The sequence below is a fragment of the Sminthopsis crassicaudata genome, chromosome 6 (assembly GCF_048593235.1).
Source record: "Sminthopsis crassicaudata isolate SCR6 chromosome 6, ASM4859323v1, whole genome shotgun sequence".
In the NCBI taxonomy this organism is placed as follows: Eukaryota; Metazoa; Chordata; class Mammalia; order Dasyuromorphia; family Dasyuridae; genus Sminthopsis; species Sminthopsis crassicaudata.
In genome coordinates, this window is record NC_133622.1 from 106,943,413 (window position 1) to 106,966,643 (window position 23,231).

A 23,231-nucleotide genomic window follows, 5' to 3' on the forward strand; every position below is an offset into this window, starting at 1 on the left:
TTGCATATTAAACCATTACCCTATCAAGGGATAGGTTGATGCTCCATCATTAATATTGCTATTTCTATATTTTTACACAATTTCTATCCAATTCTAAAATTTCTAAAAAATAAATAATTCAAAATAATACATTTTATATTTTCTTTAACACAAATATTTGTATAAATTTAGTCCTTTGAGTGTCAAGTATAAAATATTTAAATCACTGATTAATTTTTTCTACTTCTATTTTGATATCATGGTGTAAAATAATGATAAACTGCATTTCCGTTAAAGGCTGATACATTTTCCCTTTTGATGATGGTTTAACCTAATATTTCTGAAAGTTTTTGTGAATACACCCTTGACTGACAAATTACATTCCTTTCTTGCCCTAATTACAGCTAATAATAATAATAACAGCTAACATTTACATGGTTTCCTTCAAGGTTTTCAACAACTTTACAAATATCATCTCTCTTTATCCTCATAATAACACTGGAAAGTAGGTATTATTAGTATCCCCATTTTGTTTTTAATCAGTGATGTCCAACTCTGCATGACCCTATATTTTGGGTTTTCTTTGCAAAAATACTGGAATGATTTGCTATTTTCTTCTCCAGAAGAACTATGGCAAATAGTAATTTACTCAAGCTCACACAGGTATATGTGTATGAGGCCAAATATGAACTCAGGAAGATGAGTCTTCCTAATTCCGAACCTAGTGTTCGATCCACTGTGCCACTTAGCTGCTAGAAATCCCCATCTTACTGATGAGAAAAATGAGACAAACAGTTCAAGTGACTTAACATGATCACAGAACTAATTAAATGTCAGATCACATTTAAATTCAGATCTGACTCCAGATCCATTAACTGTTTTTTAAAAGATGATTCATTGTTGGAGGGATGTGAGAAAACTGGGACACTGATACATTGTTGGTGGAACTGTGAACAGATCCAACCATTCTGGAGAGAAATTTGGAACTATGCTCAAAAAGTTATCAAACTGTGCATATCCTTTGACCCAATAGTATTTCTACCGGGATTATATTCCAAAGAGATCTTAAAGGAGGGAAAGGGACCCACATGTGCAAACATGTTTGCGACAGCCCTTTTTGTAGTGGCAAGAAACTGGAAACTTAATGGATGCCCATCAGCTGGAGAAAGGCTGAATAAATTATGGTATATGAAAGTTATGGAATGTTATTGTTCTGTAAGAAATGACCAGCAGTATGATTTCAGATAGGACTAGAAAGACTTAAATGAACTGATACTGAGTGAAATGAGAAGAACCAGATCATTATAAATGACAACAGCAAAACTATAGGATGATCAATTCTGATGAATGTGGCTCTCTTCAACAATGAGATGATTCAAACCAGCTCCAATTGTTCAGTGATGAAGTAAGCTATCTACACCCAGAGAAAGGCCTATGAATATGGACCACAACATAGCATTCGCTTTCTGTTGTTGTTTGCTTGCATTTTGTTTTCTCTTAGTTTTTTTTCCTCCTTGATCTGATTTTTCTTGATCAGATTTTCTTTTTTTCTGTAAAAAGAATAATTTATAAATATGCATACATATGTTAGATTTAATATATATTTTAACATATTTAACATGTATTAGGCTATCTGCCATCTAGGGGAGGGGGTAGGGAGAAGGAGGGGATAATTTGGAACAGAAGCTTTGCAAGGGTCAATGTTGAAAAATGACCCATGCGTATGTTTTGTAAATAAAAAGCTTTAATAAAATTTAAAAAATAAAAAATGATTTATGAGATATACCCATTAAAAAAAATTACTCAATGATCAATCTTCAAATGATGAATATCATTTTAGTCAGACTGATTCTCAAAGAACAAACACAATTTTTATTAAACCTATATTAGAAATCTTTGTAGCTTTATTAGGTCCTGCCAATGTGTATAACTGACAAAAGTCATCAATGGCTGGGAAGAGCTGGAAGTGTTAACTCCTTTACAAGATGAAGTATTTGAGGAAGAAAATAGGGCCATTTGCTCATTAAGTTGTTGAAAGTGCTTCCTAAAGGCTAAAATAGAGTGAAAGAACAAAAACAAAGAAAAGAACATTTTACAACTAGTCATCTTGATAATAGTGTGGCAAAAAGATGGAAAAAGAAGGCAATAAAATCCTTTTAATCCTGTAATTTTAAAGCAAGGAAGGCAGTTTATAAAAGCAAACTTTCCTGTAAAAGTAGTATCATCAACGATTCTGCTAATAAGACCATCTTTGCTTTAATCAAAAAGCTAAAACTCACAGAAATTTGAACCAATGCATTTCAATTCAGCAGAAGCCCTGAGGTAAGCCCTGAGCATACAAGGATGAAAAATTGTTCCACAAAAATCCCCATTCATGAAACAAGTATACAGAGAAGACAGAATTTTGAAAGATACAACTTGAAGTAGAAACATTTTAGGAGGGAGAGAAAAAAAACAAAGAAACACCTTTTAGTTGAGTAGAATGGAGACATCTTCGTGAAGGACATAAGATTTAAGCTAAGCCTGTGAGAAGACAAGAATTCTGACAGGCATGAAGAAAACATACATGTTGGAGACTGGCATGTGTTAATGAACAGAGGTGGAATAGTGCTATCAGTGAACTCTATTTTGGTTGCAATGTGAAATAAGAATGGAAAGATAGGATGAAGTGGGATAGTGGAGGTCCTTAAATATCAGGATGAAAAACTTTGGTCATCAATGTGCTCTCCTATCCATTTCTTCCCCAAGCAGTTGGGAGCTGAGAATAATCAGGAGCTGATATGAAAAATCACCCAGAGGCTCAGAAAAAATGGAGTCCCTGGTCCCCAGAAGTATAATTCTACTCCCTTCTCTCAATAGCTTATTTCCAATTCATCCCATATGTAGCTAATTTGTAGTCATTTGCATTTTTGTCTCCCATTACACTGTGAGCCGCTTGAGGATACAACTTTTACCTTTTTTTGTATCTCCATAGCTTAGCACAGTGACTGATACTTAATATTTATTGACTGACTGAAAATGAAGGTCAGCCACCTGAAGTATTGGCTACAAATTACTAAGTGCTTAAAAACTACAAGAAATTATGAGAAACTTTTAAGTCTAAGAAAATAATTTTTGATAAGTGGTATTCTGTATTTCATCTTATCCAGTGAGAATAGAACACAAAGAAAAGTACTGGAGTATGGTCCAATACCCTTAAAAACATTTTCTTTGAGAGTTTGTTGGGCTGTGCAGTTATAGTCAAAATTATAGTCCACATGTCATATTTTTCTTATGAAGAAATAAAAGACTTCTTTGGTTTTTGTCTTATAAAAGTTTTGTTGATGCCTTTTGTTTTTCCCACACCATCATTCCCAGATATACTCTAGCCTGACTCTATCTGTTCCACTCCCATTCCAGCAAGCTTCCCTGGTAACAAGCAAAATCAACCATAACATCAGCCAACTCTGAAAATGTATGCAACATTCTACACTCACAATTACCCAGTTTTTCAGGGAAAGGAGAAAATGGGATTTTCCCTTCTTTTTAGGCTTAAGACTGGTCATTTCTCTTAAAAAATAAAATAAAATAAGCAAGTATTTATATAATACTTTAAGGTTTGCAAGGTGCTTTAAAAATGTAAACTCATTTGATTGTTTTCTTTTTTCACATAAAAGTCCAGAAGTTTTCAAATGAATAGCATTGAGATTGAGCATAGGGATAACTGTTTTGAAGTTGAGTCATTTATTTATAGTAGTAACTAGATAAATAGTGAGTTTAAAAATGACCAACTAAATTGATCACTGATGACTCAGTACTGACTTTCTATGGCACAGCAAAAGAAAACAGTAACAAAGTGAAGCATTTTTCTCTCCTGTTTTTCTCTTGAAGATCAATCAATCAATGGAAACCCAAAACTAATTTTTTTTAACTCCTTAAATAAAACAAATAAATTTTACTTTCCAATAATTCAACATTCAATATAGACTTATTCAGCAATTATTATAGTATATTTGGGAGACAGAAAATTTAGATCAGAAAGTAGTCCCTGCTTTCATGGAACATATAGCCTAGTAGATAGGTAACAAACATAGATAATTATATGTGATAAATCATGCTATGCCTCTTGGAGAGTTTGCTACCAACAGAGAGGGATCAGGAAGAAAAAAAAAAAAGTCCCATGAAGGAGATTCTAATTGGACTTCAAGGATGGTCAGGGTCTCAGAAGCAGCAGCAAACAAGAGAAAGCACTATTCAGTGTGTGTGCTTAAGAGGTGAAGAATAGTCCAATTTGCATGGAGAGTAATATGAGATAAAACTGGAAAGGTAGAGTAGCAGCAGATGGGAGACAGTAAGAGGCTGTGGAAAGCATACAAAATTGCCCCAATAGGGTATATGATTTTGATCAAGTCACATTACTTCTTTAGGGGTTATTTCTCCAGTTTTAAATTTCCCCATCCACCCCCATTATTACCTCTGAAAGTATGAGTTTTATCCATAAAATGGAGAGGTTGAATTGAGAAAATCTTCAATTCAAGAAAATCAGTACTAATATTCATGAAACTAGGAAATGAAAATGGATTATATCTTTATGTCTCCCATTCCCAATCTCAGTAGGAGTTTATCACTTTTTTGTGAATGATTAAACCGCTTCAGGTAGATCAATATCAGAAGCTACATGTAGATTCTTTGCCAAAATAAGCTAGAACAATTTTTAAAAAAAGAAAAACTAATTGTAAAAACCAAGCCAGACAATTTTCCATGATCTAATAAGAGGAGGGTCTGTGCCTATGGGCAACAATTTTACCCCCAAATCCCAAAAGTCCCATGTGACATACCTGTCTCTATTCAAATCCTATTCTTCCATGTCATCTAAAAGTAAGTGATATAAAAACATATTCTTCCTGAAAGACATTTCCTCGTCCTAATTCTAAGAATTCTTCCTCTGATAAAGAGCTGCAAGAGGAGAACTAAAAACTACAGTAGTTTTTCCAACTTCTTCATACACACAGAAAGATTACTAGGCTGGAGTTTTTATTTGTATCATTTAACGAAGGAATGAATCTTCCTCTTTATATTTCCTTTGAAAATTCCAGGTCTTTAAATAAGAAAGTTAATTCCCCAACTGTACCTGTGAACCTCTCATATTTTTTGTTCCCTAGTGGAAACTTTCTAATAATTGGATAGTCATTACTTGTCTATAGGTTGAGTTCTCTACAGCTTCATTTTAGAAAAATTAGTGCCACTGAAGACAAGTAGCTCTGAACAATCCTTTGGACAGGGGATCCTAATTCTTCCTTTTGTGACTTACTTGTGGAATAAATGACTTTAGCTCCTGATTCTCAAAAATGCTATGTGGGGAATTCCTCTTGAACAAATTATTTTCCTTCTTTCAATGTAATTTGCATATTTTAAATAAACTGACCCTAGGAATCTTTTCTATTCATATTCCTTATTAGCTGATTAACTGAGCTATCATTTTGAGTACCAAGGCAATATTGTACGTTTGAGGTTTTAAACTAGGCAGCCGAGATTTCTAATAGGTCAGTCAGCGTAAGGATTTAGATAACGCTTAAATGGAATAGTGAAAACGTGATTTAAACCTTATCAGATCCTTCCCAGGGTCAGAGATGGTGGTTTGATTGACCTATTTCAAGTCATAATAATAGGCTTTGCCCCGCTGAGAACCTAAATCAAGGGGTGAGGGCGTGTGAGTATGGAGGGGTGGGTGGGGAGTTGGATCAGGGAGGGAGGTTGCAACTCAGGCTGCAATTCAAAGTCTGAGCTGTTAGCTAGCAGCAGCGCCCAGGAAACATCCGCCCTGCATGTTCCTGGGTGTTTGTGTTGGGTGCGCTTTGTTGGTTTCACTCTCAATCTATGAAACCTACCTGCCAGGGAGATTGTGCAATTTAAAAACTGCCCGCTGCCACATACTATGGCTGTGCTGACCTCCATGCGTGTGGAGGACTTGCTTGCTTGCTTTCTCTGGGCTCCAAACGGAGGCACACAATGGGGGTGTTGTCCCCTGGACCAGCACGGTGTGCTAGATATCCGTGAAAGGAAGGAAGTGTGAGCCGTTCCCAGTCCTTACAGTCTGTCCAGGACAAGTGCCCCTCTCACCGGCCCAAACCACCTAGTCTAACGGGTGCAAAAGGAACTAGGAGAAAAAATACGATTCTTCCCATGACCTACATAGAGAGCTGCAGAGGCTGGACAGCTTCAACCCAACCAAATGTAGGCATATGTTTCAATGCAAGTGGACTAATTTATAAAGCTTTTATAATTAAAAAAAAAAAAAGTCCCCAAGTTCCAGTTATTACACACATACAACAATACATGTATATAAACATATTTCTCATGTCATTTCTTTTAGTTCCTGTTACAGGAAGACACAAAAGAACCTATTGTACAGAAATCTGGCATTTGGTGATGTAGACGATCCAGAAATACACGTCAATACAATTCATTAAAACAGCAAATATTTGCTTTCTGTCCTGAGACCCAGACTTGCCAGTTCATTTCATCATACAATTTATGTAACAAAAACTTAATGAAACGAGTCTTTGTACCTGACACCATATTAAGGGAGAATGAAAAGGTTTTTCTCTACAAATAGCATTTGCTAAGTTAAAATAAACCACTCTAGCTCCGTTTAGCTCAAAGCAGCTGTCCAGTAAAAGCCTCAGGGTGTATGTATGTATGCATGTACATAAATATAGCATTTTTTTTTAAGATGCCTCCTCACTTACCTTGGGCAAACAAGTGTTGGCGTCCCCAAGCAGTCCCGCTGCGAGAAGAGACAGGTCTCCCCACCTGCCGATGCTTCCAGAGCCCTCTCTCTCCAGGCTCTCTTGGGAGGGAGCGAGAAATGCTGAGAGTCGCTGTGTTCTGAACCACAAATACATACACCTGCTTCTTCCGAGAGCCCAGCGGAAGATCTCCGGAGAACAGGGTGACACCCTCCCTTTGGGGTCACTGGTTTTCAGGACGAGCAGCTAGTGAGCTGTGCAGCAGATAACATTGCAGAGAAACCTAGCCCCGCCAGGAGACAAAAACCTTTCCCACTGGCTGATAGCAGAGAGGCAGTCCGGGCACTATCACACTGCATTCCACCCCCTCAGCTCAGCTCCTGGGGACAGCTAAGCAGCAGCCTGTTCCAATGGAAGTTGTGAGGAATTTCCTAGCTGCAGTGATTATCCTTTAAGATGCCCATCTCCCTCTCTCTTTCCAAATAGTTTCTTTCCCTGTTTTTGTTTTCTTTAAAAAAAAAAAAAATTAGCCTTTCAGGATAAAGCTCAGCATAATGTCACGCTGTTTTCCATAAGTAAAATGGCTGGTCCTGCAGACAGCTCATTGGGTTCCACTGGCTTTTCGTAACCATAGCAACACCCAACAGACAGCCTTCTCCCGCAAGCATGGTTGATCATGTGCAACTCACCAACACAGCATGTTAATTTCTTTTCTTATAAAACTACTCATTTCTCTCCCCCCCTTCCCTCCTTCTTTGTAAGGTTTCTTTTGTTTTTTTCAGTATTTCACAAGAGAGTACAAGTCATCTCTGATTTTCTGGGTTTTAGGGATAACTTTTTTTTTTTTTTTTTTTTTTTTTTTTTAATAATGAGCTGATGCTAAATGTGAAACTGAGGCGGTGAAACCCTACTCTAAGCTATCCAGGTTAATAGTATGCAAATCATTGTAGAAAGTCTAATTGGAAACACATTGTTAAAAACAGGTTCTGGAGTTGCTTTGCAAATTAAATGTAAAAAAGGATGTGGCAAATGTAGCCAATTATTCTTGTTTAATTGTGGTATTCTGATAGCAACTTAATTGAAACAGTCCAGTTATTTGTTTATATCGCTAAATAATAAGAATAGAATATTGTTAGACATTTTATAACAAAGTTTCTGGTAGCTTTGATAATTGATAATTATTTTTCTAATATCTTTTAAATCATACTTAATTATTTAATTTATTTATTAAATTTAAATTTAAAATAAATAATAAATAAATAAATATTTAAATATGATTAATTTAATTATAATTAATTAATTAAAATACAAATACTTCATGTTTCTTTCTTTTGGGGAAAAAATTCACTTTAATAAATTATAATTTGTTTGCCTCTTGAAAACATTCTAAACCAAATTGACACAATTCTTACATATTTATTTTACCCCTTCCTCATAAATTAAACATCTCTTCAAATTGAAGTAATGAATTTAAAGTTGAACACTATTCATATAACTAACAAATACCAGATCTAGTCTTTTTGCTGTTCAGTTTTATCAGACTCTTTATGACCCCCATTTGGAATTTTCCTGGCAAAGATGCTGGAGTGGTTTGCCATTTCCTTCTCCATCTCATTTTACAGATGAAAAAACTGAGGCAAGCAAGATGAAGTGACTTGCTTTGGGTCACACAGCTAGCGGCTCAGGCCAAATTTGAACTTAGGAAGGTAAGTCCTCCTGACTCCAATCTTGGAGGTTCTATGGTACACCATCAAGCTGCCCCCAGTGTAATCATACCTTTCAATTTATTCTAATACTTCAAGAGATTCACCAAACACAAGGTCCCAATCTTTTTAAGCATTAAGAAACAATGAACTGTCATAGCCCAAAATTTTAATTTTCTGATAGCCAATGTTCCAAACTCAATTGGATAGGGAACTGGACAACTGGGCATCTGCATATCCTTTGTGGCCTGGCTTGATACTTGTACTTTTTCTTGCTTAGTAGGACTCACTGAAATTAGTGTTCCAAGTGCACAGCCCTCTAGAATACATTTCCAAGTTAAAATATCCAAGGAGGATCTTCAACACTATCAAAATTATACAACAAAGAATTCTAAAGACTTTCCCCAGTACATTAGTTGTATTAAAATTCTCTTAATGGCCCTTTACTTGAACATTGATGGAATCATGTCAGCCAGTATCTGAGACTCTAAAGCAGATGTTCTCAAACTATGGTCCTAAGGCCAGATGCGCCCACTGAGGACGTTTATTCGGCCACCAGGTTATGGCAAATGGGGCGGAGACAGAATGTGAGCTTTTGTTTTTACTATAGTCCGGCCCTCCCAAAGTCTGAGGGACAGTGAACTGGCCCCCTATTTAAAAAGTTTGAGGACCACTGCAGTCTAAAGAGATGTTCATAGTAATGACATTTGTTGAAGTAGAATATACCCTATATTATACTTTCCTGAATGTAATCTTCCTTACAATGGAACATCCTAAATTAGAAGATGGTAGAACTTAAATCTTTAAATGTTAGAATTGTTTTACTGATTATGAAACTGAGACCCAGAAATAAGATATACAAATAGAAAATATTAGATTTAGTATTTGAACTCCAAAGCTAGTTATTTATTATATTATATTGCCTTTCTAATTCCAGACCCCAGTTGATACATCCATGGGATAAAATCACAGATAATTGAATGGGAGGTGGGGAGAAAGAACACTTACTAGGTGCAAAACACTGTGTTAACTATTGCTATTGCAGATATACTGTAAATAGAAAAGTGAGACTGTCCTTGATCACAGGAGTTCATATTGGAAGAGTAAGACAATATGGAAGGTTTCAAATAACTAAGTGTTAATGTATTAGCAAATCATTAACATCTGGTGGTCTTTTATGAAGTGTGAACATCTTTCTCTGGTGAATTTAAAAGGATCTCAGTGGAATTTAATAAAAACTACCTTGAGAAAGAAGGGATACTGAGGCTCTTCTGTAATATTGGAAATTTGTTGCCTTTCCTATAGGTTTGCTTCACTATTATTATTCTAAATTATCTAAGATTGTGTCCTTTCTTTGAAAAAATGCTGTATTTGTGAAAATGTATGTCCCAGGTTTATGGGGAAAATATTTTGTACTCACTATTTTTTTTCTATGCCATCTTAGTAAATGCCTTTCTTAAGAGCCATTTATGTGTGACGAATGAGAAGCATACTGGTCAGAGCCTGTGAGAAATTTGATGGACAAGTATCTCCTAGAATCTGGGAGTAACAAGCATCTTCTGGAAATGTAACTTTGAGTGTTCATGCAAGTTGGGTAGCTCAGAGTAGGAGCTATACATACTATAAATTCTTTGAGGACAGGAATTGTATTTAAATGAATAAATGAATCATGACCTGACTTATAATTCAATGTGTCAGTATTTCATTTGCTGTTGGTTTAGTTCCATGATAGCTTTAGGAGTTGGTTGAGTTAGACTAAATTTCTTACAATAATAAAGAATTTTAAATATACCTGTAATTCCATTTTTTGATTCAATTGGTAATTTTGAAATAAGGTGGTAAGCAGTATGGTAGAGTACAAATAGGGCCAACCTTTGAGTAGGAAGAACTTGGATTTGTAAGGAGAAGTGCTACCTTTCAATGCCCCAGGCAACTTTCTAAAAAAAAGTTGATTATCTGTATTGGTAGAGGGAGTGTCCATACCAAGAGTTCCTATGCTTATGACATGACAAGCCTTGCCCCACCCAAATTCTCAAAATTCTCACAGTCCTCTACTTTTGAATATATCTAGATGAAATTTGATTTGTAAGGGAAGGTTAAAGAGACATTTGATTACAATGAGTTAGGTTTACTCTTCACACATTTATTTTGACATAATATACCCCCAACATATAATACAGATTAAAGTTCTCATGTGTCTTTATTAAAACATTTTTTAGTTTGTAGACTATTCTTTATTTTTTTTTTGTTTCTTTTCTAAACACATAATTGCATTTACTCTATTTCAAATTTCTGTTACAAAAGATTTGAATCAAATGAAATTTTTACCCAGGGAAAGTTAAATTTGTAAGAACATGGAACAAGTTTAAAATTATGCACTAATCAAGATAAAAATATTTAAAGACAAAATCTGCAATTTTTCCCGGGTCAGTCAAGTTCCAACAACTAACATTTTTCTTAAGAGTTCAATGGGATTTGCTTTTTAATTGAATCTAAACTGTTTAAGTATATGGAAGAAAGTAGTAAGGCATATTAACTTAAATGTGCACCAAGGTTTAGGGGACTGACAAATTAATATTTGTGCATGTTCTAAAAATGGTGTCATTCTCATCTTCCCCCCTTTCCCTTCTGTCTGCCTCTTGTCTGTCTCTGTATGTCTTTTTGTGCCTCTCTCACTTCTGCCCCAAACCAACCAACTAAGTGACATATTGCTTTGGGAACCAAACCACAACCATTTGGTCATTTTCACTATAACACACCCTACCTACCCACCCACACCTACCCACACCCACACAAAACTTCCTCACGCCTCAGGTGTTCTTTGGAGAGAGGTGAATAAAGGGTTTGGCAGAATTGGTTTATTGAACACTGAAAGGCAACAAGTAACAATATTTCCTAGCAAGCATTTGTCATCTTGCCCAACAATGACAGCCAAATGAAGAATATGTGAACAGAACAAACACATAAAGAATGAAGAAAACAGAAATTCTATGTACACCTTCAAAATAGCTACTAATTAAAGTTAAAAGTTATTTTGGTATTTGTAAAAGTGGCCATAAAGGAGCAGGCAAAAAAACAGTGTTGGAAAATAAGGTTTTGGATCTTAGATTCAGGGCTGAAAGGGATTTCAGACATCCATCTGTACTAATCTCCTCTTTTTCATATTTAATTTAACAAAAAAATTTATAAAGTACCAACGGAGGGTCAAGCATTTTACTAGGGATAAAAAATAAAAGTGAAGTAATTCCTCCCCTCTAGAGGGAGTGGGACTGAACATGTATTTCCTGGATAAACAAAACAAAACAAAATAAATTCAAAGTATTTACTGGACTGGGGAGGAGGAAAGAACAATAACAACTGGAAGAATCAGGAAGAGCCTTGTAGGAGGTGGCCCTTGAATAGAGAGAGCCTTGAACTCTTAAGAAGAAAAGGGGATTGAAAGAGGGCCAACTTGTGCAAAGGTAAGGAGACATGAGATGCAATGTTATGTATTAGGAATAGAAAGCAGGTCAATTTGGCTAAAATGTAGTTTGTGAGGGGAAATAATGTGAGAAGTCTAGAAAGGCAGGAGTCAGATTTTTAAAACCCTTAAATACCAGACTGGGGTTGTTGTATTTTATTCTAAAGGTTATGTATATTTATCCTAAAAACACTGACTTCTGAATAGAAGGGAAAAGAATGTTTATTAGGCCTTTATGAAACTTCAGGCATAGTGGTAGCTTGCTTCTAATAAGCTTTAAGGTTTACAAAACTCCTTACATGTATTATTTTCATTTTTCCCTTATGACCACACTGGGAGGTAGGTGTTCTTGTTCTTTCTGTCATTCTAAGAAGCAAAACGAGGTTCCCTGAGATCTGACTCTTAAGTCCCTTACTACTGCCCTAACCTGGGAAAACTAATGGAAGTAATCAAGCTGGTCTATGTCCTCAAGAAGCTTATATTCTCATGGGGAAAGACTAGACATAAATGGAATAGGAACATGCAGTGGGCAGCATATTTTGAAATACCTGGGAAAGTAGTATGATGGTGTGATTCTGATCCAGGTCAGAGCTCTGCTTGCCAGGGATAGAGGCTGAATTCTTTTGGGAGAGAGATGAAGATGATGGCCAGAGTGCAGGTGACAAGGTTTAGAAATGGCCAGGAAGTTCTAGTTGCCGGTGTATCAAGAAATATGCAGATGCTTTGAGACTATCAATTTGATGGCTATGTAGCTGATGGATTGGAAAATCGGGCTGGGGGGTGGAGGAAAACAATTATGAGTCTAATGCAATGATATAAGTGAGAGATGATAAATATTTGAATTAGGGTTTAAATGGAGAGAAGAGAGCAGAGGTCAAAGATGTTTGTTTGATAGGCAGACTAAGGGAAGATGATAGTGATTTGATAGACAGACTAAAGGACAGTCATGAGTAAAGGTTGCAAACATGGCTGACTTGAAGGTTAGATGAATTCTCATTTGGACAGGACATTTGCTTGTTTTTTAAAAGATAATTGAATTTAACAGCCATTAAATAAGGCTTGAATATTTATGTGAATTCTGTAACAAACAGACCCATTTTTATTAGTTAGCTCAAATCTGATAAGTCCTAAGACAACTGTTGACTCTTTGAATTACTTATTTTGACTGCTAAAGCCAAATGAGGACTAATGTGTTTGCCACAACTATTGTATTTACTATTTTAAGTATATATTGCTTGTTAAAATAACTAATGATGAAAATGAAATCTTCTAGTTTGTAAGAATTTGCTAACATTTTTTTCTTTAATTTGTGTGAGGAGGGGGAAGGTATTTGCTATTCTTTTCCCCTATCACATCTAGACAAATGAAGAATTGTGTGTGTTTTATTGCCAATTCTAATTAGGTAGAAAGTCTTTACATTTACTTATCAGAATGATCCTCTAGATAAGTTCTTGCTTTGTTAAAACCTTTTTGCTAACAAAAAGGAAAACAAATATGGATGTTTATGTAAGGGCCATTCTTAGCAGACTGGTAGAGATTTTTAAAAGAGGAGTTGGGGAAAGAGAGTTTAAAAAAAAAAACAACACCCCAGAGGTGCAGTGACATTTACTCTAAGTCCATTAATTTAAAAATCTACCACATAATTAAAAGAAATACTAAAATTCGTTTATAAATTAGTAAAAAAAAGTGTAATTTTTTTCCTCATTCAAGTTCACAGATTCCTGGGTCTTATCTGAATTAAGACTTAGTTCTAAAGTATGCAGAAATATCACATCTCAATTTCATGAATATTTAAGAAAGAATATTTAAGAAAGGGCACTGAGACAGAAAAATACTGCATGTCATTACAAAATAAAAGTGAAATTGGCTCTCTTATTGGACAACTTCAGAGCAGAGAAAGAGCAGATATTTGAGAATTAGCCTTCTAGTTACAATTAAGCCATAAACTAGAATAAAAGCCAAAGTAAATAGTAAATTAGAAGAAAGATAAAGCTGAGTTTTTATGTGACCTATAGAGCTAAAATGTTGTTAGTGCGGGAGAAACTGAGCAAGATAGAGATTAGAGAACAATTTAACAATTTATTAAATGGAGAAAAATATTGGGACCCAACAGATCCGTGGTTTGGTCCCAGGGCTGAATGAGACTATCATCTCAAAGAATCCAGCAGTGAATATGGGATACAGGATTCTTTTATAGGGTCACAAGAACAATGACATAATGGGGGAGGTACTGGATGAGGGTGACTGGATGAAGCAGGCACCTAGGAAGGAAGTATTGGAGAGGCTCCTGATATTCTAATGATGTCTAAAATGGATAAAGACCTACATTCCATCAAACATTAAGAGGGAATGGTTATAACCTGAGGCAGAGTAACTGAATAGGATAATTAGGGAAACTGTGGCACAACACTTTCAAAAAAGAAAGAAAGAAAGAAATGGATGAAAACAGGGACAACGAACTGCAGACATCTTCAAATATGGCCTCTGACACTTACAAACTGTGTAACCGTGCTAGTTAGCCCTGTTTATTCAGTTCTTCATCTGTAAAATGATCTGGAGAAGAATAAGGCAAATCATTCCATTATCTTTAATAGGAAGACCCCAAATGGAATTTACAAAGAGTTTGATACAACTAAAAAATGAATAAATAAAAAATTAGCTGCCATTGCAAAGCTAAAGCTAAAGATGCTCAGTTTAATCTAACGTACAAGTATCCCTTTGACTAAGAGGAAAGACATAGGAATATTAATTTGGAGCACAAATTTGTTTGTAAAATGGTATGGAAAAGGATAACAAAATTTATGAGAAGTGTCACTTCATTGAACAATTGAAGAGAAAATAAGCTACAGACAGCTTGGCTTCTAATCTCTTTTGATTAGCCTAAGGGCATTTGTAGATGAAACCAGGAGAATGACGAATGTTATAGGATCTTGTAGTGTTTTTATACACACACATATGTACATACATGTACATATGTGTGTATACAATCTCTTACCAGAAACAATGGTGAAATCTCCACATTTGAACCTTCAATAGCAATAGTGAATACAAAGATGAAGTACAGAGGAAATTCATGCTGGAGGAAAAATAATGATAAAGCTGGTCAGAAAGGAATTCTCAATCTACCTTAAAGAGGGGAAGATTCCAAAAGTGGAAGAGATCAGTGTTTTATTTATATATAAAAATACATGTATTTACGTATGTATACACAGTATATATGGATATATGTATGAATGTATATGTAGATGACTAAAATTATATCAGCAACTATAAACTTACTACTTGCTTTATTATTACCAGAAAATATAAGAATGGCCTATGTATCATCAAAGGCCCCTTTAATGAAAAAGGAAGAAAATAGGCATCTTCTCAAAAGTTTTGAAAACAATCTTTACCAACATACTACATCTTTTTAAGCACTCTATTAATTGAGAAGGGTCTATAAGAGCAAACTATATTTGTTGGTTTTTGACTTCAAGAAATTATTTGACTTATTGGAATAAAATAAAATTTGGAGGTTCTCCTTGCACAAAAGTGACTGTCATGATATACCAAAATCCTATAACAAATGTGATTCCAGAGATACTTTTATTCATTGATATGTGAATTATTCACATAAAACCTAACATTTATATAGTATTTTATATTTTACAATGATTTTGGGGGTAGGCAATACAAATGGCATCGTGTCCCTGAGCTGCAATGGTGAGAATTCACCCTATCCAAATCCACCAAAATGCTGCTTGTTGGCCATCTACATGTATAATATGCTGCTATGTTCCCTGTCTCAATCTCTGACCCAGAATTTTGTTTTTAACCTGTACTTCTGACTGGCAAAGATTACAGTAAGTAGCCTGTCTCAAACCTCAGCTCTAGTCTCACCCTCCCAAACCTACATCTTGCTTTCCATCTCTATTTCTGGGAACAATCAATTAGTATTACCATTCCTGGAAAAAGTATAGCAATCCAATGCCTCATGTCTCTAAATCACCGTTTCTGTGCCATTCCTGACCAAAATACTTTTGCTGTATATCATTCCCCATATGAGTTGTCATGTTTTATTAAAACATAAGCTCCTTCAGGGCAAGTGCTACTTTGCTTTTTGTACATAGCACAGTGAATACTACATATTCATAATATAAAATGCCCTCACTCATAATTCAGCAGTAAGTTTTACTTCAAGGAGACAGCAGATAACCTCAGGAACCCAATATGTTATTTTGCGCTTAAGAGAAAAAATTTGTCCATTTGTTATCCCTATATTCTTTTACTATTTGAACAGTATGCCTTAGGTTTATTTTGTAATTCTTTATTTTTAATTGTCATTAATGTGCTTAATGGCTTCTGGTCTACAAGTTATTCTTTTTAATATGTTTCAAGTCTGTTTATATTTAAGATTCTTTTTCTTTCTTTTTTTTTTTTCACCCTGAAATACTGACCATCTCACCAAACACCAATACCAAAAAAAGGTGGGGGGAGGGGGAAGGGAAGGGGAAATCAATAACTGGTTGCTGCCATATGCTTACAGTCTCAGCTCTGTATCTATTCACTTGCACAGAGTCACCACAGAGTGACCATCTAGTCTGACTTGTAATTAAAAGAGATTCCCATCTACTATAAGCCTAAAAAATGATTTTCTAGACTTTGCTGGAAGATCTCCATTGAGGGACATACCACTACTTTCTTTCTTTCTTTCTCTTTTTCTGAAGCAATTGGGGTTAAGTGACTTGCCCAGGGTCACACAGCTAGGAAGTGTTAAGTGCCTGAGGTCAAATTTGAACTCAGGTCCTCCTGACTTCTGGGCTGGTGAACTATCTACTGCACTACCTAGCTGCCCCCATCTCACTACTTTCTAAGACAACCCATTCCTAAGGAAGAATTATATCTTTATTTTGAAAATGCTTAAATATTATTGAAATGAACTAAAAGACAGTTTTATTTTATTGCATAAATATATACATATTACATACTATATATTATTAAAAAGGTGGTTAAAAACTAATATGGTTGGATCTGGAGTCAAGAAGACGAAAGTTTAAATCTGACTTCAGAAACTAGCTGTGGGACCTGGGCAAATGATTTCACTTCTGTTTCTTCAGTTTTAAATGGGAATGATAATAGTAGCAAATACCTCCCATGGTTGTTCTGAGGACAGGTAGGATAGTATTTATTAAGTGCTTTGCACAGAACCTGGCATCTAGGAGATAATTAATAAATACTTATTCTTTTATTCCTCCATTCCATGTTGTGGAAGCTCTCTCTTTAGTAGATAAACTCTTTGTGGTATGGGATTTTTTTTTTTTTTAATCCTTGTATCTCCAGTATCTTTCACAGTATTTGATATGTAACAGGCACTTAATAAATGTTCACTGACTGACTGATTGATTGATAGCTCTAATTGTTAAGATGTCCTGTTTCGGCACCCCACCCCAATAAACTCAATCCTAAATATTTCCAATTGTTAAACTCTGTTCCTAGTTCTGCCTTCTAGGGCCAAATAATTTCTTTTCTGTGTAATTACTCTTCAGGTACTTGGATAGATGATATATTCCCCATTCCCAACCCCTTATTCTCACACCTGCATATAGGTAAGTGAAAAAACAAAACAAAACAGTATTTCAATATCTTTTCATCTAAGAAAAAAATGAAAAAGCACTCAGTTCAATCTAGTTTAAAGAATATTTCTAAAATGTTCTGAATTATGAAAAGGAGTGAATGATGAATTGGTTACCAAAGAAAGCCTGGATTCCTTACAACAACCTAAAATACACAAATATTGCCTTTAAAGGTTGTAATGGGGTCTCATATATGTGTATGTGTTTATTTTGTTGATGTGTATATGTTTCTTTGCATATATATATATATATGTATATATACATGTTTATTATGTTAACAATGTAGATAATTAATCAGAAGAAACAATCATTAAGTTTAGAGATGAGATGGGGATGGGGGTGGCGGAAGACAATCTGGAAAGGCAGGTTAGAATCAGGGCCAAACTGTTTTAACAAAACATATCTAACCAATTCCTGGGAAGTTAAAGCTAAATCTTATAGGTCACCAACAATCACTGCTTCCAAAGTTCAAGTTGATCCACAAGCTAGTCAGAAAATAACTCCCTTGACCTTTCAGAGATTTTAACTCCAATTAGAATCCAAAATTACCTTGAAAAATTGGACATGTAACCCAAAACAAACACAAGTAAATCTTCAAGGTAATCCTGTTAATACAAAACAAGGATGACTACATACAGGCATGCCTCAGAGATATTTCAGGTTAAGTTCTAAACCATTTTAATAAAGTGAACATTGCAATAAAGTGAGTCACAAATTTTCTGAGTTTCCAAGTACATATAAAAGTCATGTTTATACTATGCTGTAGTCTATTAAGTGTGCAATATGATTATATATTTTAAAACCCTAATACATACCTTAATAAAAAAAATTATTGCTAAAATATGGTAACCATCAGCTGAGCCTTCAGCAAGTTGTAATCTTTTGCTGGTAGAGTCTTGTTTCAGTGTTGAAGGCTACTGGCCAAATCAGGGTGGTGATTACTGAAGGATGATGAGGACTATTTCTTTTCTTTTCTTTTTTCATCTACAAATAGGCCTTAATGTATTGTTTTGTTGATTGTTTTAACTTAAAAAAATGTTTGAACCTATAAATTGTGTACATACATTTTTTCCCCTCAATGGCATTTTATTTTTCCACATTCATGTAAAGATAGTTTTCAACATTCATTTTTGTTTTGTTTGTTTTTTGATGAAAAACTTTGACTTGCTGGGTACAAAATAAATCCACATAAATCCTCAGCATTTTTATACATCACCAATAAATTGCAACAGCAAGAGATACAAAGAGAAATTCCATTCCAAACAAATGTCGATAGTATAAAATATTTGGGAATATATCTACCAAAGAAAAGTCAGTAATTATATGAGGAAAATTATAAGGCACTTGCCACAAAAATAAAGTCAGATTTAAATAATTGGAAAGACATTCAGTGCTCGTGGATAGGCCGAGCAAATATAATAAAGATGACAATACTCCCCAAACTAATCTATTTATTAAGTGCTATACCAATCAGACTCCCAAGAAACTATTTTAGTGACCTAGAAAAAATAACAACAAAATTCATATGGAAGAATAAAAGGTCGAGAATTTCAAGGGAATCAATGAAAAAAAAGTCAGATGAAGGTGGTCTAGGTGTAGCTGATCTAAAGCTATATTATATAGCAGCAGTCACCAAAACCATTTGGTATTGGCTAAGAAATAGAATGGTAGATCAGTGGAACAGATTAGATACAAAGGACAAAAAAGGGTACAACTATAGCAATCTAGTGTTTGATAAACCCAAAGATACCAACATTAGGGATAAAAATTCATTATTTGAAAAAAACTGTTGGGAAAACTGGAAATTACATGGCAGAAATTAGATATGGATCCACACTTAACACCATATACCAAGATAAGATCAAAATGGGTCCATGATTTAGGCATAAAGAATGAGACCATAAATAGATTAGAGGAACAGAGAATAATCTACCTCTCAGACCTATGGAGGAGGAAGGAATTTATGACCAGAGGAGAACTAGAGATCGTTATTGATCACAAAATAGAAGATTTTGATTACATCAAACTAAAAAGTTTCTGTACAAACAAAACTAATGCAAACAAGATTAGAAGGGAAGTAACAAATTGGGAAAATATTTTTACAGTTTAAGGTTCTGATAAAGGCCTCATTTCCAAAATATATAGAGAACTGACCCTAATTTATTTATTTATTTATTTAAATTCATTTTTCCAAATTATCCCCTCCCTCCCTCCACTCCCTCCCCCCTATGGCAGGTAATCCCATACATTTTACATGTGTTACAATATAACCTAGATACAATATATGTGTGTAAATACCATTTTCTTGTTGCACATTAATTATTAGCTTCCGAAGTTATAAGTAATTTGGGTAGATAGACAGTAGTGCTAACAATTTACATTCGCTTATAGTTATTTCTGTCCATCATTGATCAACTGGAAGTGAGTTGGATCTTCTTTATGTTGAAGATTTCCACTTCCATCAGAATATATCTTCATACAGCATTGAAGTGTACAGCGATCTTCTGGTTCTATTCATTTCACTCAGCATCAGGTGATGTAAGTCTCTCCAAGCCTCTCTGTATTCCTCCTGCTGGTCATTTCTTACAGAACAATAACCTTCATATACCACAATTTACCCAACCACTCTCCAATTGATGGACATCCATTCAACTTCCAGTTTCTAGCTACAACAAAAAGAGCTGCCACAAACATTTTGGCACATACAGGTCCCTTTCCGCTCTTTAGTATTTCTTTGGGATATAAGCCCAATAACAGCAATGCTGGATCAAAGGGTATGCACAGTTTGACAACTTTTTGGGCATAGTTCCAAATTGCTCTCCAGAATGGCTGGATTCTTTCACAACTCCACCAACAATGTATCAGTGTCCCGAACTGACCCTAATTTATAAGAAATCAAACCATTCTCCAATTGATAAATGGTCAAAGGATATGAACGGACAATTCTCAGATAATGAAATTGAAACTATATCCACTCATGAAAGAGTGTTCCAAATCACTACTGATCAGAGAAATGCAAATTAAGACAACTCTGAGATACCACTACAAACCTGTCAGATTGGCTAAGATGACAGGAACAAATAATGATGAATGTTGGAGGGGCTGTGGGAAAACTGGGACACTGATGCATTGTTGGTGGAGTTGTGAAAGAATCCAACCATTCTGGAGAGCAATCTGGAATTATGCCCAAAAAGTTATCAAAATGTTCATACCCTTTGACCCAGCAGTACTACTACTGGGCTTATATCCCAAGTTAATACTAAAGAAGGGAAAGGGGACCTGTATGTGCCAAAATGTTTGTGGCAGTTCTTTTCGTAGTGGCCAGAAACTGGAAGATGAATGGATGTCCATCAGTTGGAGAATGGTTGGGTAAATTGTGGTATATGAAGGTTATGGAATATTATTGCTCTGTAAGAAATGACCAACAGGAGGAATACAGAGAGGCTTGGAGAGACTTACATCAACTGATGATGAGTGAAATGAGCAGAACCAGAAGATCACTATACACTTCAGCAACAATACTGTATGAGGATGTATTCTGATGGAAGTGGAAATCTTCAACATTAAGAAGATCCAACTCACTTAATGATGGACAGAAACAACTACACCCAGAGAAGGAACACTGGGAATTGAATGTAAAATATTAGCACTACTGTCTATCTACCCAGGTTACTTATACTTAACGTGCAACAAGAAAATTGGATTTATACACATATATTATATCTAGGTTATACTGTAACACACGTAAAATGTATGGGATTGCCTGTCATCTAGGGGAGGGAGGGGAAAATTTGGAAAAATGAATACAAGGGATAATGTTATAAAAATTACTCATGCATTTATACTATCAAAAATTATAATTATAAAATTAATAAAAAAAAAAAGAAAAGAAAAAACTATGACTTGCCCAAGGTTACACAGCTAATAAGTGTTAAGTATCTGAGGCTGTATTTAAACTCAAGTCCTCTTAACTCCATGGTCAGTGCTCTATCCTCTGCACCATAGCTGCTCTTCAACATTCATTTTTGTAAGATTTTGTATTCCAAATTTTTCTTCCTTCCTCCTTCACATCCTCTCTCCAAGACAGTAAGCAATCTGATACAAGTTATACATATATAATACTTTTAAACATATTTCCTTATTTGTCATGTGGTGCAAGAAAAATCAGATCAATAAGGAAAAAACACAAGAAAGAAAAAGCAAATAAATTTTTAAAAAGGTGAAAATACTATATTTCTATACATAGTCAGTCTCTGTAGTTCTTTCTCTGGATGTGGATTGCATTTTTCTTCGAAAGACTATTAGAATCACATTGCTAAGAAGAGCTAAGCCTATCATCGTTGATGATCACATAATCTTGCCATTTTTGTGTACAATGTTCTGGTACTGCTCATTTCACTCAGTATCGATTCATGTCTTCTCAGACTTTTCTGAAATCAGTCTGCTCATCATTTCTTATAGAACAATAAAATTCCATTACATCTATATGCCATAACTTATTCAACCATTCCCCAACTTATGGGCATCCACTCAATTTCCAGTTCCTTGTGAGGCAATTTCTTAAAGCAAGGCACCAATGAAATTTGTCACATCAATTGACTCTTCCTTTTACTTGAACATTTAAGGGTCATTTGGGGTTATTAATTGCCCTGATTTCAATAGTTATGTCTCAGGGGAGGCCCAACGAAAAGGAAGGCTGGTGGGTGGGAGCAATCAGAACACACACAATATTTATTAATTAAATTTACTTTCTGTGGATAAAGTTTCTGGTGTTACAAAATAATTACAGTAATAACATCAAAGATCACTGATCACAGATCACCATAAAAGATATAGTAATAATGAAAAAAGTTTGTAATATTATGAGAATTACCAAAATTTGATCTAAAGACACAATGTGTTGTTGGAAAAAAAAAATGGCACCAATAGACAGAGAGATGCCAAAACTTTCAACTTGTAAAAAATGCAGTTATCTGTGAAGTGCAATAAAGCAAAGTTCAATAAAATAAGGTATGTTTGTAGATGCAAATGCAATAATAGAAGTCCAGTAGTGATCCTAGTAATTAACAGACAACATTTTTAGTTTTTTACAAAGATCATTTCATTTGATCCTTACAACAACCTTACAAAATGGGTACTATTATTGTTTCCATTTTACAGATGAGGAAACTGAGTCTTAAAAAGGTTAAGTCACTTGCTCATTGTAACTCACATAAGGAAACAGGAGAACTTAAACAGTTCCATTAGATTCAAATCTGATTCTAGGCTTTCTGAATGCAGGGATTGCTTTTGCTTTTCTTTATATTGCAGATACTTACTTAGCATAGTGCCTGCCACCTAGTAGGCACTTCAGTAAATACTTATTGATTTGAAAAAAAAATGCTTGTTGACTTGACTTGCCCAGAGATTCATACAACTAGTATCTGAGGAAGCATTCAAACTCAGGTATTCCAAGTCCATTCATTGTATCCCTAGAAGATTCTTGGCCAGCTGCAAAGGTAGCAATTCCTAGGGCTGTTAAAAATCCTAAATTCAAGTAAGGTAAGGAAACGGCTTATTAAACCTAACTTCAGATAACCATTGATGGTCTTGACTTATTTGACTTTCAAGTTCATCTTCATTGGAGGCTTTCTCAGATGCTTTGTTGTAAGTAGAAAAGGCCCTGAGTTGTACATGTTCCATGTCAGAATTGTACTAGTTCCAGCAAGTCCTCCCAAGCTGGAAAGTCTTTAAGTTCCAACCTGAT

At 35.0% G+C, this 23,231-nt stretch overlaps 2 protein-coding genes across 24 annotated transcripts in view; one reads left to right on the forward strand and one right to left on the reverse strand.

Moving 5' to 3' along the window:
- Positions 1 to 23,231, reverse strand: part of SORBS2 (sorbin and SH3 domain containing 2) — a 451,850-nt gene that overhangs the window by 249,175 nt on the left and 179,444 nt on the right. For 6 of the 16 annotated variants that reach the window (XM_074276093.1, XM_074276090.1, XM_074276089.1 and 3 more), the window contains exon 1: positions 6,708 to 6,847. The exons of 1 other annotated variant lie outside the window; for it this stretch is intronic. Coding sequence is in view for 2 of the 15 variants with exons in the window: in XM_074276104.1 (XP_074132205.1) it covers positions 6,708 to 6,863 (156 nt within the window). In the remaining 13 variants the exon portion in view is untranslated. Of the gene's footprint in view, positions 1 to 6,707; positions 7,344 to 23,231 lie in introns of those variants that run through there. 9 more of the 16 variants (XM_074276086.1, XM_074276084.1, XM_074276083.1 and 6 more) reach the window with 5 other exon arrangements.
- The window catches only part of LOC141547648 (uncharacterized), a 181,195-nt gene continuing 169,357 nt past the window's right edge, over positions 11,394 to 23,231 (forward strand). For 2 of the 8 annotated variants that reach the window (XR_012483573.1, XR_012483572.1), the window contains exons 1-2: positions 11,394 to 11,871; positions 17,399 to 17,458. The gene's annotated coding sequence lies outside the window, so the exon portion shown is untranslated. Of the gene's footprint in view, positions 11,872 to 16,365; positions 17,459 to 23,231 lie in introns of those variants that run through there. The other 6 variants (XR_012483574.1, XR_012483569.1, XR_012483567.1 and 3 more) reach the window with 6 other exon arrangements.